The 16,957-nt window shown below is 39.1% G+C and overlaps 1 protein-coding gene across 1 annotated transcript in view; it reads right to left on the reverse strand.

The window, feature by feature from the left end:
- DGKK (diacylglycerol kinase kappa) overlaps positions 1-16,957 on the reverse strand; it is a 164,259-nt gene that overhangs the window by 19,816 nt on the left and 127,486 nt on the right. The window contains 5 exon segments of the mRNA XM_059911228.1: positions 235-334; positions 1,217-1,308; positions 13,891-13,972; positions 15,209-15,348; positions 16,126-16,234. Coding sequence (XP_059767211.1) covers positions 235-334; positions 1,217-1,308; positions 13,891-13,972; positions 15,209-15,348; positions 16,126-16,234 — 523 coding nt within the window.

Consider the following 16,957-nt stretch of genomic DNA (forward strand, 5'->3'; position numbering starts at 1 on the left):
CATGTGCATACATGTTGGTGTACGCTTGTGTCTAGGTGTGGACAGATGCTTGGCATATGCTTAGGGACATGGTACATGGATAAGCATGTATAGTGCCACTCTTCATTTGGTGAAAGGTGGAAGTTTGATGAGGATTTTCCCCATCAGGGAGGCTTACCAGCTGCTCCACCTTGCTCTTTTACAATTCCCAGTGAGAGGCACATTTGCTTTTATTAAAAAAGGATGGAAACTTACTTTCAAAATCACAGACTCTATTGCTGTATTGTTCTGTTTTATCCGGCTCCAGGCCTTTACAATATCAACTACAAAATCTTCCACTGCTGAGCACAGGAATCTGGAAATATAAGATAGATGACACAATGTGACATGGACCATGAGGTCCAGAGACCTTCTCTCTTATAATATTAGTTTCCATCTTCCTCCTCTTCCTTCTCCCTCTCTCTTTCCTGATCTCTCCTCCCTCCCTCTCCTTGTCCCTCTCCCCCAACTCCCTCTCCCCTCTTTGTTTATTCTGATTCTTCATGTGCATATGGTGAAATATGCCAGTACCTAAGAGAGTTTAACTAGCACTTCTTAGCCCAAATTCCAAATTTCCAGGAAACAGAATTCAGTCAGTCCAACTTGGGTCAGGATTTCACCCTGGGTCAAATCAGCTATGGTTCAAGGGCCTGGCTAATTTAGTACAAACATAATGACTTTGGGACGACGGTCCCTGTAGGGACTGTTTCTCAAAAGAGAATGTGGTAGACTTGGAAGGAACCCACCAGAGTCCCGAGAGGAATGAATGACCCACGTATTTAGAAGGGGAGAATGTGTTGCTCAGCTATGCGAAAGCAGCTGTAGCAGGTACCACAGAGAGTTTTCCAGGTATTAAATGGAAAACAAGGTCTCCCTACTGTAGGGAGCTATGCTATGCTCTTGAATGGTATGGAATGTTGTGTTTCCCTTCTGTAACCCTTCTTCCAAATCTGTGGCTTACAATTTTGTCTTTTTGGAGTAACAAGAGCCCTCACCCCAATCTCATCTTTTTTTTTTCCCCCCCGTAAACTTTCTATTCAGGAGGTTTGAGTTGGAAGAAATTTGATTTGGGAAGGTAAACATAAGCTTTCCTTGGCCTCAACCCCCCAAGCTATTAAAATGAGCCCCATCTCTGACTGAGGAACAGCCCATGAGGGGCAAAAACATCCCAAAGTTTGAGAGCCAAAGGAAGACTGACCTGGTTGCAATGATCATCTCTGTCGGGTACTTGGCCTTCAGGATTTTGTTCAACTCAGTGGTTGCAGATTCTAAGTGTTGGATGGCAGCAGCCTAGGGGCAAAAGGAGTGTTGAGCCCTGGAATCTTAGCACTGTGACATAGTGTGCTACCCATCCTCACCCATCTCATTACTTCCTACTGATGCTTTACCAGCATCCCAACTCTCTCTCTGAAAATAATCACAATTAGAGAATTCTTGTGGAAGATCTCCACAGATAATCTTAGATCTGTGGTCATTCTAAAAATAAGAGATGTATATTGTTTCCTCTCATTTAAATTAATACTCAAAAACTCATATGAAGGAGTTACTGTTTGTTCCATGTTTCAAATGAAAAAAGAATCTCATATTACATAGCTAGTAAATAATAGATCTGGGATTTGAACCCACATCTTTCCAACCAGAGTGTCACCTCTTATATATAATATTAAATATAATAATAGCATCCACTTATATAGAATTTACTATGTGCTAGGTTCTGTTCTAAGATACATCTATATTTTTTTCAGGTAACCCTTATAACAATCTTATGAAATAAGGATTATTATCCCCATTTCACAAAACAGAAAACTGAGGCATAGGGAAGGGACAGCTGATAGGTGGCACAGACAGGATTCGATTCCAGGTAGTCTGGCTCTTGAGTCTGTACTCCTAACTACAACTTATACTCATCCCTCTCCATCAACCCCACATTCAAACATCTATCAAGTCCTGATGATTCTATCTCTTCAATATGTTTTAACTACGTCCACTTCTTCTTATTCCTATTACCACTTCACCAGTCCAAATCACCATCATCTTTTGCCTAGACAATTACAGCGCTGCCTATCTTTTTTCCTTGCCTCTAGTCTTTATTCCTTCAATTTTTTCTCCACATAACATGTAAATATTCTGTTTTAAACCTTTCTATTAGATAGCAGAATAGATAGATGGATAGATATGTGATAAAGAAAGTATAGTGAAATATTAATGGTAGAAACTACCATTTAAAATTTCCTATATATTTGAAAATTTCATAATAAGAAAAATCTTTATATAATTCTTATTGCTTTTAGATAGAAGTTCAAACTTCCTGGGGGAAGATATCAAGATGGCAGATTAGGAGGACATGGAACTCAATTCCCCCCATGAACACATCAAAAATACATCTAAATGTGGAGAAATTATCACTGAAAACTAACTGGAGACTGGCAGAAAGACTCCTGTACAACCAAGGCTGTAATAAAGATCCACACAAAATTGGATAAGAAGGGAAGAGAAGTGATCAGGTTGTGACCTGTGCCTCTGGGAGAGGACACAGAAGAGGGAGAGAATTACAAAGACAGAGAGCCTCCCTGGGGAGTGAGCAGTTCGAGCCACATATTGGGCACCACAGCCCTGGAATCTGACACCAGGAACACAAGTCCCCTTAGCTGGTTAGAAAACCAGTGGGACTAACAGGAGGGCTGTAAGAAACTTAGACTCGGAGGGACTCAAGATGGCGGAATAGGAGGAAGTGGAACTCACCTTCCCCCATGAATACATCAAAAATACATCTACATGTGGAACAATTCTCACTGAAAACTAACAGGAGACTGGCAGAAAGACTCCTATATACCCAAGGCTGTAAGAAAGATCCACATAGAATCAGACAGTAAGGGAAGAGAAGTGATCAGGTTGGGACCTGTGCCCCTAGGAGGGGACTCAGAAGAGAAAGGGGATTACACAGGTAGAGATCCTCCCTGGAGAGTGGTGGTTTGAGCCACAGATTGGGTGCCTTAGCCCTTGGGTCCAACAAAGGGAAGATGAGCCCCCTTGGCTGGTTGAAGGGCCAGTGGGACTAATAGGACGGCTGTGGGATGCCTGGACTCTGCTTGGGAGGAGGCCGTGAAAACTTGCTAGCTCCCAAAACAGGGCAGAAATGGTGGATTGAAACCACCCAGCTGGCTGACTGGTTTCCTGTGACCACTATGGCATGCATCCTAGCCTGAGCCAAGCAAATGCTCCAGCACAGTTTGCCTCATATGGCAGCTCCACATGGGACTAAGGGCTGCCACAATAAGGAAAAAGCTTGGCTGTAAGATACTATGGTGTACCAACTTATAATGGAAAAGAATCTGAAAAAGAACATATATATATATGCGTGTGTGTGTGTGTGTGTGTGTGTGTATATATATATATATATATATATATATATATATATATATATTACACCTGAAACATTGTAAATCAACTATACGTCAATAAAAAAAAGATGCTATGGTGGCTCAAACCCTAAGTGGCATCTGAGCAAGCAGGGGGCAGCTGTTACTGGCAGTTGCACAGGTGGAGCATCAGGGGCAGACGAGATCTCTGATGGCAGTCAGACCACCACAGCCCATGCCCCCACCACTGTTGAATACCCACACCAGCCCCTCTTTCTCCAGCATTGCTCCACTCGGGTGAGGGTGCCAGTGCTGGGAGGGAAAAGAGCACACATTTAAAGGGAACTGAGCCAGCTCGGACCCAACCCTCAGGGCTTTTGCTCCAGCACCTTGGGACCTGACCCTGCTCTCAGTAAGGCGGTGATGACCACTGAACAGAGGGGAAGCCCTGACTCACACATTGCTCTGGCCCTAGCACCTCCATCTCTAGCCCCACCTCCTACCAAGGTGACAGCTACCAGCACACCCTGAGGAAGGGTGTGACTTGTGCTCACATCAAATCCAGTTCTGCCACCAAAGCCACTGGGGCCTTGTAGACTGTATAGGGATACTCCCACATAAGGACATCCCTCTAAGACCACCATAGGTAATTGTTTCACCTAATTTCATAGAGACAGAGAAAGATAAGCAAAATGAGAAGACAGAATAATTTGTCTCAATTGAAAGAGAAAGAGAAAGCCCTGAAAAAACAACTAATGGAACATAAATAACTTACTAGATAAAAAATTCAAAGCATTAGTAATAAGAAAGCTAACTGAATTAGGGAGAAGAATAGGTGAACACAGTGAGAATTTTAACAAGGAATTAGAAAATATAAGAAAAGAACTAGTCAGAACTGAAGAATACAATAACTGAAATGAAAGACACACTGGAAGGAATTAACAGCAGACTAGGTGATACAGAAAAACACATAAGGGATCTGGAAGATAGAAAATGGAAATCACAATCAGAACAGCAAAAAGCATATATATGTGTGTGTGGGGGGGAATTTTTCACATTATAGGGGTCCCAAAATGAGAAGAGAGAGAGAAGATGGTTGAAAATTATGGTTGAAAACTTCCCAAGCCTGAAGAAAGAAACAGATATCCAGGTATAAGAAGCACAGAGGGTCTCAAATAAGACGAACCCAAACAGAACCACACCACACCGAGACACCTAATTAAAATGTCAAAAGTGAAAGAGGATTCTAAAGGCAGCAAGAGAAAAATAGTCAGTTACCAGGGACCCCCTCATAAGGCTATCAGCTGATTTCTTCACAGAAACATTGCTGGCCAGAAGGTAATGACAAAATATATTCAAAGTCCTGAAAGGGAAAAACCTGCAACCTATAGGACACTCTACCCAGCAAGGTTATAATTTAGACTAGAAGGAGAGATAAAGAACTTCTCACACAAGCAAAAACTAAACGAAAAATGAGCAATAGCCTACTCTAAAAGAAATGTTGAAGGGTCTTCTCTAAATAAAAAAGAAGTAAGAATCTATAGGAAAGGGAAATCCCCAAATAAGAAAGGCAAATATATAGTAAGGATTTAAGATCAATTAAATAAGCAAGCATGTAGATTAAAAGAAGAAAAAATGTAAAATCAAGTATAAAGACAATTAACAGTAAAGGGATAAGCATGAAGATGTAAAATATGATTAAAAAAACACAAAATGTTGGGGAGGGGAGTAAAAAATGTAGATCTTTTAGAATGTGTTTAAACTTAAATGACTATCAGTTTAAGTCACATAGATATAATTATGGGTCAGTATACTTGAACCCCATGGTAACCACAAATCATGGTAACCATGGTAAAGACACACAAAAACCAAAAAGAAAGGAACCCAAGCATAGTACTAAAGAAAATGATTAGATCACAATGGGAGAAACAAAAAGAAGAAGTGAACAGAGAAGAACTACAAAAACAACTGGAAAACAAGTAATAAAATGGCAATAAGTACATACCTATCAATAATTACTTTCAATGTCAAGAGACTAAGTGTTCCAATCAAAAGACATAGGGTGGCTGATTGGATTAAAAAACAAGACCCTTCAATATGCTGCCTATAAGGGAATCTCTTCAGGCCAAATACACACAGAACAAAAGAGAGGGGATGGAAAACGATATTTCATGAAATCATTAATGACAAGAAAGTGGTGATATCAATATTCATATAGGACAAAAAGACTTTAAAATGAAGACTATAACAAAAGAAAAGGGCATTGTATAATGATAAAGGGATCAATACAAGAAGATATTACACTTGTTAACATATATGCACCTACACAGGAGCACCTAAACATATAAAGCAAATACTAGCAGACGTAAAGGGAGAATTTGACAACAATATAATAATAGTAGAGGACTTTAACATTCCACTGACATCAATGGACATATCCAGACAGATAATAAGACAACAGTGGATTTAAATGACACAATAGACTAGTTGGACTTAATAGATATCTACAGGACATTCCATCCAAAAACAGCAGATTACATATTCTTTTCAAATGCACATGGAATGTTCTCCAGGACAGATCACATGCTAGGCCACAAAAGAAGTCTCAATAAATTTAAGATAGAAATTATATCAAGTATTTCTTATGACCAAAACAGTATGAAACTAGAAATCAAATACAGAAAGAAAAATGGGAAAAGAACAAACACATGGAGACTACACAACATGCTACTAAAAAACCAATGAGACATGATGAAATCAAAGAGGAAATCAGAAAATACCTCAAGACAAATGAAAACGGAAACACAACTTTCTAAGATCTATGAGATGCAGCAAAAGCAGTTCTAAGGGGGAAGTTAGAACCAATACAGGCCTTCCTCAAGAAACAAGAAAAATCTTGAGCAAACATCTTACCACCTAAAAGCATTAGAAAAAGAAGAACAAACAAAGCCCAAAGTCAGCAGAAATAAGGAAATAATAATAATAATATATAAATAATAATAATAATAAAAATAATAATCAGAGGGGAAATAAATAAAATAGAGATCCAAAAAACAATAGAAAAGATCAATAAAACCAAGAGCTGGTTCCTTAAAAAGATAAATAAAATTCATAAACCTTTAGCCAGGGTCACCAAGAAGAAAAGAGAGAGGATCCAAATAAACAAAATAAGAAATGAAAGAGGAGACATAACAACCAATACCACAGAAATGTAAAAAATCATAAGAGAATACTATGAACAGTTATATGCCAACAAATTGGGCAACCTAGAAGAAATGAACAAATTTCTAGAAAAATACAGCCTGCCAAGACTGCTTCAAGAAGAAACAGACAATTTGAACAGACTAATCACTACAAGTAAAATTGAATCTGTAATAAAAAAAAACTTCCAGCAAACAACAGTCCAGGACCAGATGGCCTCAGAGGGGAATTCTAACAAACATATAGAGAAGAGCTAATACTTATCCCTCTCAAACTATTCCAAAAACTTGAAGAGGAAGGAACACTCACAGATTTATTCTACAAGGCCACCATTACTCTGATACCAAAACCAGACAAGGAAACTACACACACAAAAAAAGAAATTATAGGCCAATATCTTTGATGAATATAGATGCAAAAATCCTCAACGAAATATTAGCAAACTGAATACAACAATATATAAAAGGGATCAAACACCATGATCAAGTTGGATTTATTCCAGGGTCAAGAGGGTGAATCAACATTCACAAATCAATCAATGTGATGCACATTAACAAAAGGAAGGATAAAAATCACAAGATCACCTCAATAGATGCAGGAAAAGCATTTGAAAAATTTCAACATCCACTCATGATAAAAATTCTTATCAAAGTGGGTATAGAGGGAACATATCTCAGCATAATTAAGGCCATTATGATAAACCCATAGCCAACATCATACTCAATGGTGAAAAGCTGAAAGACTTCCCACTAAGTTTTGGAACAAGACAAGGATGCCCACTCTTACCACTTCTGTTTAACATAGTAATGGAAGCTCTAGCCACAGCAATCAGAGAAGTAAAAGAAAGAAAAGGCATCCAAATTGGAAGGGAAGAAGTAAAACTGTCACTATTTGCAGATGACATAATACTTTATATTGGGAACTCTAAAGTCTCCACCCCCAAATATTAGGACTAATAAATGAATTCAGCAAGGTTGAAGGATACAAGATTACCATATACAGAAATCTGTTGCATTTATATACACTAATAATGAAATTTCAGAAACAGAAAGTAAAAAATCATCCTGTTTAAAATCATACCAAAAAGAAGAAAATACCAAGAATAAACTTAACCAAGGAGGTGAAAGACCTATAATCTGAAAACTATAAAACATTGATGAAAGGAACTGAAGATAATTCAAAGAAATGGAAAGATATCCTGTGCCCTTGGATTGGAAGAATTAATATTGTTAAAATAGCCATAATACACAAAGGAATCTACAGATTTAATGAAATCCCTATAAAAATATCCATGACATTTTTCACAGAACGAGAACAAATAAAAATCCATAGGGAACCACAAAAAACTCCAAATTGTCAAAGTCATCTTGAGAAAAAAAGAACAAAGCTGGAGGTATAACCCTCCCAGACTTCAGAATATACTACAAAGCTACAGAAATCAAAACAGCATGGTACCGGCACAGAAACAGACACATAGATCAAAGGAGCAGAATAGAGAACCAGGAGTGAACCCACGCACCTATTGTCAATTACTTTATGACAAAAGAGGCAAGAATATACAATGGAGAAAAGACAGTCTCTTCAGCAAGTGGTACTGGGAAAACTGAACAGCCACATGTAAAACAATGAGATTAGAACATTTCCTCAGACCATGTATACAAATAAGCTCAAAGTGGTTCAAAGACCTAAATGTAAGACATGACACCATGAAACTCCTAGAAGAGAACATAGGCAGAACACTCTTTGACAAAAATCGTAACAATATTTTTTTGGGTCCGTCTCCTAAGCCAAAGGAAATAAAGCAAAAATAAAGTAATAGGGCCTAATTAAACTTAAAAAGCTTTTGCACAGCAAAGGAAACTATCAATAACATGAAAATACAACCTATGAAAAGGGAGAAAATATTTGCAAATGGTGTGGCTGACAAGGGGTTAATATCCAAAATAACAAACAGCTCATACAACTCAATATCAAAAAAATAAACAACCCAATCAACAAATGGGCAGAAGACCTGAATAGAAATTTTTCTAAAGAAGACATACATATGGCTAACAGGCACATGAAAAGATGCTCAACATTGCTAATTATTAGAGAAATGCAAAACAAAAATGTGATATCACCTCACCTGTCAGAATGGCTATCATCAAAATGTCTGCAAATAAGAAATTTGGAGAGGATGTGGAGAAATGGGAACCCTAGTACACTATTGGTGGGGTTGTACATTGTTTCCAGCCACTATAGAAAACAGTATGGAGTTTCTTTAAAAAACTAAAAATAGAACTATGATATGATCCAGGAATTTCAGTGCTGGGTATGTATTTGTAGAAAATGAAAACACTAATTTGAAAAGATGCATGTACCTCAATGTTCATAGCAGCACTATCTACAATAGTCAAGATATGGAAGCAACCTAAGTGCCCATCAACAGATGAATGGATACAGATGTGGTTTATATATACAATGGAATACTACTCAGCCCCCCCCAGAAGAATGGAATTCTGCCATTTGCAACAATGTGATGGACCTTGAGGGTATTATGCTTAGTGAAATATGTCAGTGAGGAAAAACAAATACTCTGTTTTATCACTTACATGTGGAATGTGAAAAACAAAACAAATGTATATTCAAAAGACAGAAACAGACTGATAGACGTAGAGAACAAACTAGTGGTTACCAGTGTAGAGGGAATAGGGAGGAGTGAGATAAGGGTATCAGATTAAGAGATACAAAGCACTATGTATAAAATAAATAAGCAACTTTGATATATTATACAGCAAACAAACAAACAAAAGAAACCTACACTCTGCTAGTGAAGAGCACACCCACACTTGCTTATTCCTGAAACAAGGCAGAAAAAAACAGGTTGAAACTGAATGGGACTCTGGCCAGTTTCCCACAACCACTCTGGCACACAGCCAGCCTGAGCCAAGCACCTGTTCTACCCCACTTGCTTCACCATAACAGCTCTATGCTAGGGTGAGGGTGGCTGAGGGGAGTGCTCAGATTTGAGGGACTATGCCAGCCCAGACCCCAAATGGCATCTGAATGGGGCAGGGGCAGCAACCTGGCATTTATGGAGGCACCACATCAGAAGTATTCCAGGATTCCAAGTGGAACTGGGGACATCACAGCCTGAACCCAGGCCCACACCCATGCCAAATGCCTGCTCCAGCCCCTCTTGCTCCAGCACTGTTCCCCTCTGGGGCAATTGTGCTGGTGCTAGGATGGGGGAAAGAACACACTGAGAGGGAATGGAGCCATCTTGGACCTGACCCTCAGTGCTTCTGCTCCAGCAATTTGGGACCTGCCCCCAGCCCCAAGAGGGTGGTGTTGGCCACTGAAAAAGGGAGAAGCCCTGGCTCACACTGGACTCTAGCTCTCGCTGCTCCATCTGCAGCACCACCTCCTACTGAGGTGATAGCTGCCAGCACACTCTAGGGAAAGACATGACTTGTGCTCAAGTCAGATCTAGCTCTCCCACCAAAGTCACTGGGCACATGCAGACTGTATGGGGATGCTCATACCCAAGGACACCCCTTCAAGACTGGAAAAGGTAACTGTTTCATCTAATTTCATAGAATAGAGACAGCAAAAGTTAAGAACAATGAGAAGACAGAGGGATTTGTTTCATTGAAAAAACAGGAGAAAACCCCTGAAAAAAAAAACAACTAATAAAACAGAAATACACAATTTACTAGATAAAGAATTCAAAGCATTAGTAATAGATAGGCTAACTGAATTAGGGAAAAGAATAGATGAACACAGAATTTTAACAAGGAAATAAAAAATTTTAAAAGGTGAAATGAAAAACACACTAGAAGGAATTAACGGCAGACTAGGTGATACAGAAGAATGAATAAGTGATCTGGAAGATAGAATAATGGAAATCATCCAATTGGAATAGTAAAAAGAAAATTTTTAAAAATGAGAACAGTTTAAGGGACATTTGGGACAACACAAAGCATACCAACATCAGCATTATAGGGGTCCCAGAAGAAGAGAGAGGGAGAGGGGGCTTAAAAGTATATTTGATGAAGTTATGGTTGAAAATTTCTTGAAACTGAAGAAGGAAACCAATATCCAGGTACAAGAAGCATAGAGGGTCCCAAACAAGATGAACCCAAACAGATGCATACCAAGACATAATAATTAAAATGGCAAAAGTTTAAGATAAAGAATTCTAAAGGCAGCAAGAGAAAATCAAAGAGTCATATATAAGGGAATCCACATAAGGCTATCAACTGATTTCTCTTCAGAAAACTTGCAGGCCAGAAGGTAGGACATGATATATATATAAAGTGCTAAAAGGGAAAAACCTGCAAGCTAGGATGCTCTCCCAGCAAGATTATCATTTAGAATTGAAGGAGAGATAAAGAACTTCTCAGACAAGCAAAAACTAAAAGAATTGAGCAATACTTAACCTACCCTAAAAGAAATGTTAAAGGGTTTTCTCTAATTGAAAAGGCTATAACAAAAAGTAAATTTCTATGGGAAAGGAACAAATTCCACTAGTAAAGGCAAATATATAATAAAGGCTGAGGATCAACCAATTAAGTAAGCTAGTACAAAGATTTAAAGAAAAAAATGTAAAATCAAGTATAACTACAATAAACTGTGAAGGGATAAACATGGAGATGTAAAATATGACATTAAAAACACAAAATGTGGGGGGAGGGGAGTAAAAAAAGTAGATATTTTAGAATGTGTTTGAACTGAAATGACTAACAGTTTTTAAAAAGTAGATACAGTCGTAGGTCAACATATAGGAACCCCTTGGTAACCACAAATTAAAAACCTACAATAGATATATAAAACTAGAGAGAAAGGAACACAAGCAAACCAAGAAAGAAAACCATCAAACCACAAAGGAAGAAACTAAAAGAAGAAGAAAAGAACAGAGAAGTACAAACACAACCAGAATACAAATAACAAAATGGCAATAAGTACATACCTATCAATAATCACTTTAAAGGTCATTGGACTAAATACTCCAATTGAAAGACATAGGGTGGCTGATTGGATGAAAAAAGAAGACCCATCTATATGCTGCTTACAAGAGACTCACTTCGAGTTAGACACACACAGACTGAAAGTCAGAGGATGGAAAAAGATATTTCATGTAAATTGAAACGACAAGAAAACAGGGGTAATAATATTCATATAGGACAAAATAACCTTTAAAACAAAGTCTATAACAAAAGATTAAGGGTATTATATAATGATAAAATGATCAATACAATAAGAGGATATAACACTCTTTATCATATACACACCTAATACAGGAACACCTAAATATATAAAGGAAATATTAACAAACATGAGGGGAGAAATTGACAATAATACAAAAATGGTAGGGGACTTTAACACTTCACTTATTTTAATGGACAGATCATCCAGAGAGAAAATCAATAAGGAAATGGTGTCTTAAATGACACAATAGAACAGTTGGACTTATCTACAGGACATTCTATCCAAAAGCAGCAGAATACATATTCTTTTCAAGTGCACCTGGGATGTTCTCCAGGATAGATCACATGCTAGGCCATAAAACAAGTCTCAACAAATTTAAGAAGATAGAAATTATATCAAGCATTTTTTCTGACCACAACAGTATGAAACTAGAAATCAATTACAGGAAGTAAAATGGAAAAACACAAACAGGAGACTAAACAACATGCTACTAAATAAACCAATGGGACATAATTCAAAAAGAGTCATGTACCACAATGTTCATTGCAGCTCTATTTACAATAGCCAGGACACGGAAGCAACCTAAGTGTCCATCAACAGACGAATGGATAAAGAAGATGTGGCACATATATACAATGGAATATTACTCAGCCATAAAAAGAAATGAAATTGAGTTATTTGTAGTGAGGTGGATGGACCTAGAGTCTGTCATACAGAGTGAAGTAAGTCAGAAAGAGAAAAACAAATACCATATGCTAACACATATATATGGAATCTAAAAAAAAAATAAAAAAAGGTTCTGAAGAACCTAGAGGCAGGACAGGAATAAAGACACAGACATAGAGAATGGACTTGAGCACACAGGGAGTGGGAAGGGTAAGCTGGGACGAAGTGAGAGAGTGGCATGGACATATATATATACACTACTACCAAGTGTAAAATAGATAGCTAGTGGGAAACAGCCACATAGCACAGGGAGATCAGCTCAGTGCTTTGTGATCACCTAGAGGGGTGGGATAGGGAGTGTGGGAGGGAGACACAAGAGGGAGGAGATATGGGGATATATATATATATGTATAGCTGATTCACTTTGTTATAAAGCAGAAACTAACACACCATTGTAAACAATTATACTCCAATAAAGATGTTAAAAAAAAAGATGGGACAATGATGAAATCAAAGAGGAAATCAGAAAGTACCTTGATACAAATGAAAATGGAGACACAACATTCCAAAATCTGTGGGATGCAGCAAAGCAGTTCTAAGAGGGAAGTTTACAGTGATACAGGCCTACCTCAAGAAACAAGAAAAATCTCAAACAACTTATATTACCAACTAAAAGAATTAGAAAAAGAGCAAACAAAGCTCCAAGTCATCAGAAGGCAGGAAATAATAAAGATCAGAAGGAAATAAATAAAACAGAGACCAAAAAAACAATAGAAAAGATTAATGAAACCAAGATCTGGTCCTTTGAAAAGATAAAATTGATAAACCTTTAGTGAGGCTCACCAAGAAGAAAAGAGAGAGGACCCAAATAAAATAAGAAATTAAAGCGGAGACATAACAACCAATACCACAGATATTCAAAAAATCATAAAAGAATACTATGAACAGTTATATGTCAACAAATTGAACAACCTAGAAGAAATAGACACATTTCTAGAAACATACAATCTTTAAAGACTGAATCAGGAAGAAATAGACAATCTGAACAGACTGATCACTAATAGTGAAACTGAATTTGTAATTTAAAAAACTCCCAGCTAACCAAAATCCATGACTGGATGGCTTCACAGGGGAGTTCTACCAAACATACAAAGAAGAGTTAATACATATTATTCTCAAACTATTCCAAAAATTGAAGAGGAAGGAACACACTGTAGTTAATCCATACTTTCCATAAATATTTTGAGTGAATGCATAAGTAAATAGCTGACTGAATTATATCCCCAACACCTAACACAGTTTTTGGTAAATAACTGCTAATTGAAATGTCCCCAATCCTGAATGATCTCATCCTTATCAAGCCCATGGACTATACAAAAGCTTCTCTCTGGGTTTAGCCTATTATTTCAATGTGTAATAAAGATGTTGGCCTGAATTATAGCTAGGCAGTTGTTACCTCAAATCGGGGTACATCCATTTCAACTTGTCCTCTTAGCAGTGGGGTTTGTCTGGGAGTCTCCCGGATCATCACACTCCATCTGAAATGAAGTTTAAAGACAGATATTTAGGGCTCTGTTTCATCACAGGTTGGCACCAATGCTTCACATGTCACGAAAGGGGTCAAAATATTTATGTGATGGGTAGGAATGAGTTGTAGGGGATGCCCAAGTTATCTCAGGTCACGTGATCTCAAGGTATACCCCAAGAGAGACCTCTGCTTCATGACTTCTCAAGGCCAGTGTGATGGAAGGAATTCCACCACAGAGTTCTCAGAGAGCAGTGCTTCTCAAGCAGTGGTAACTACCAAGGTCACCTGAGGTGCTTTTGTAAAATACACGTACCAGGGCTCTACCCAAGACCTACTGAATAAGAATATTTGTGGGGGCTTCCCTGGAGGCGCAGTGGTTGAGAATCTGCCTGCCAATGCAGGGGACACTGGTTCGAGCCCTGGTCTGGGAAGATCCCACATGCCGCGGAGCAACTAGGCCTGTGAGCCACAACTACTGAGCCTGCGCGTCTGGAGCCTGTGCTCCACAACAAGAGAGGCCGCGATAGTGAGAGGCCCGCGCACCGCGATGAAGAGTGGCTCCCACTTGCTGCAACTAGAGAAAGCCCTCGCACAGAAATGAAGACCCAGCACAGCCATAAATAAATTAATTAATTAATTAATTAATTTAAAAAAAAAAAAGAATATTTGTGGTAGGGCCCAGCTTGGTACCTTGAAAAAGCTCCCCAGGTTATCCTTATGAGCAGTCATAAATCAAATACTATGCCCCCACATAGAAAGTCTTTCTTCTCAGAAGATTGGAGGGGGAATACTGTCTCTTCTCTAGGACACAGATAATCCAGGCCAATTGTTTATGAGCCCTCTTTTTTTGAGTTTCTTTGAGTACCTGATAAAGCTATAGAATAGTTTCTATACTATCCTAGAATAGAACAGAAAGATGGAAACTTTCCCAAGGAAAAAATATGCTTACATGGATAATTAGCTATGCAATTTGAAGGAGGTTTATAGAACCCTTGAAATTTACCAATGGGGGCTCCTGCTCTAGGATCTTTTAAGTTTGAGGAGGGGCTTCAGTGATGTTTAAAGGATACACAGTAGACCCTGGCTTCTTAATAGGCAAGGTCCCCCAAATTTCCTTGCACCGAAGCCAGAAAGGCAATGAAGCTCTGTGAGGGAGTTTAGAACATTCCTGATTGAGATGATGTAACTGGGAGTAACTGGCAAGGGAATGAAAGAGCCACAACGACCTGATCTTTCAGCTACTCACCTGTCTAGAATCCTCACACCAGCTTGCTCCACTCTGTTGAGGATGTTCAGAGGCGATTTGTTTTTGTTCCAGAATGCACCCCAGCCAAGGACACGGGCCAGATCATTACCGGTTCCAAGAGGGATGACTGCCAGCTGACACTGCAAGAACAAAACCAGGCACCCTTTTCAGACAATCCTACCAAGATCCACCCATAAAAGAACCCAGAGGGTGCTTTTTGGGAAAAAAAAATATGGTTTCAAAACTAGTGGCAATAAGGGACCTATGATTTTAGGAAGTGTAATAGGAAGATGTTTGAAGTTGAGTGAAATTTTCCCTAAGGAGTTGGATCCCACTCTTGGCAATACAGAACCTACTCAGTAAGGGGAAAAGTTGCTGGAAAGTGACAATATTTGTAGCCATGCTTATAAAAGAGAAATATAGCCACAAATTTCTATCTAGGCTGGGCCAAAGAGGTAAGGTGCCTTAAGGAGATAAAGCTACTGCAGTCAGAAGAGCAGGGGGCTGCTTAGGGAGAGGGGGGAGAGGTAGAGGAGCACTTCTGCTACTCTAGAGACTCAGGGAAGAAAGTGGCCTCAGGAGGGGTAGGGAATTGGGGGCTGAATGCTGCCTGATGCCACTTCTTTTTTTCTTGCTTTCCTCCCCTTCAAATCTTCATTTTGGGGCTTGGGAATTAGAGCACTGCTCATTTTTTTCTGCTAACTTCCTCTTTCTTCCTTCCTACTGTTAGATAACCAGAAAATGGTATAGGTGAGCAGGCTTAGATTGGGAATCTACCAGTCAGGTTGACTGTGAAACCAGTAGGAAACGTGTATTTTATAGACAAGGAGAGTAAAGACCAGGGACTTCTTGGGATAAGCAGTTCCACACCGCCAGTCTCTTTAGCAATGGTTAAATTAAGTCAGCTAGGGACTCACCCGTTCCTGTAATCCAAAGGCATCAATCAGAGATAAGACCCAGCTCACGCTGCCGTCTCCACCACAAACCACAATGCGAAAGCGAGCAAAGTTCTTGAACATGCAGAGTCTGGAAGGAAGAGGGGAAAGGGGAGTCATTTCATGAGCTGATGAGTTTTACAACTCTTTCTTACAATGTGCCAGGAGCTAAGGACTGCTGCTTCTGCACCCTGCTATCAGGCTACCTGTTTCCTTTCCCTTAACCCCTATCTCTCTGTGTACCTAAGATCATAGGGAATGCTCCCACAGGCAATCCTGGAGATCGGGCCTTGCCTCAACCTACACTCTTCTTTGCCCAACCTTGTTCTGGAAGTTACTAGTTGCCTAGCCTAATCTACTTGCTGAGACCCAGGAAGAATGTCTTGCACAGTTGCCAGTGGGTTCACAGAAACCAGGGCTGAACAGCCAGATGGTCTCTAAATAAAACAGGCCTGTAGTAGAGATGTACCTACTTGCCCCCAAGAAAAAGAGTGAGTGACAGGAAAGGTGGAAAATAATATCCATTTGCCTCCTCCTCTGAAGTCAGGAGACATAGTTACCTTTTCCAACTGGAAAAGGTGAAGCAAATCTGAGAGCAGGACATAGGCTTGAAAGGATTTCTGGGAGAGGGCTAAAAGTCCTCCAGCCAGCCAACTCAAGATGCTGTGGAGTTGTGTTTGTGTCCTGACTTGAGAAAATAGACCTTTCCTGCCCAGGTACTAGAACTAATTATTTCAGGAAGCCTATCCTACTCTAGAATGTGTAGAGGGGGGAGTCCCTTCTATACCCGTAACTACATCCCTTACCCCATGCT

Source organism: Balaenoptera ricei, chromosome X, assembly GCF_028023285.1.
Source record: "Balaenoptera ricei isolate mBalRic1 chromosome X, mBalRic1.hap2, whole genome shotgun sequence".
Lineage (NCBI taxonomy): Eukaryota > Metazoa > Chordata > Mammalia > Artiodactyla > Balaenopteridae > Balaenoptera > Balaenoptera ricei.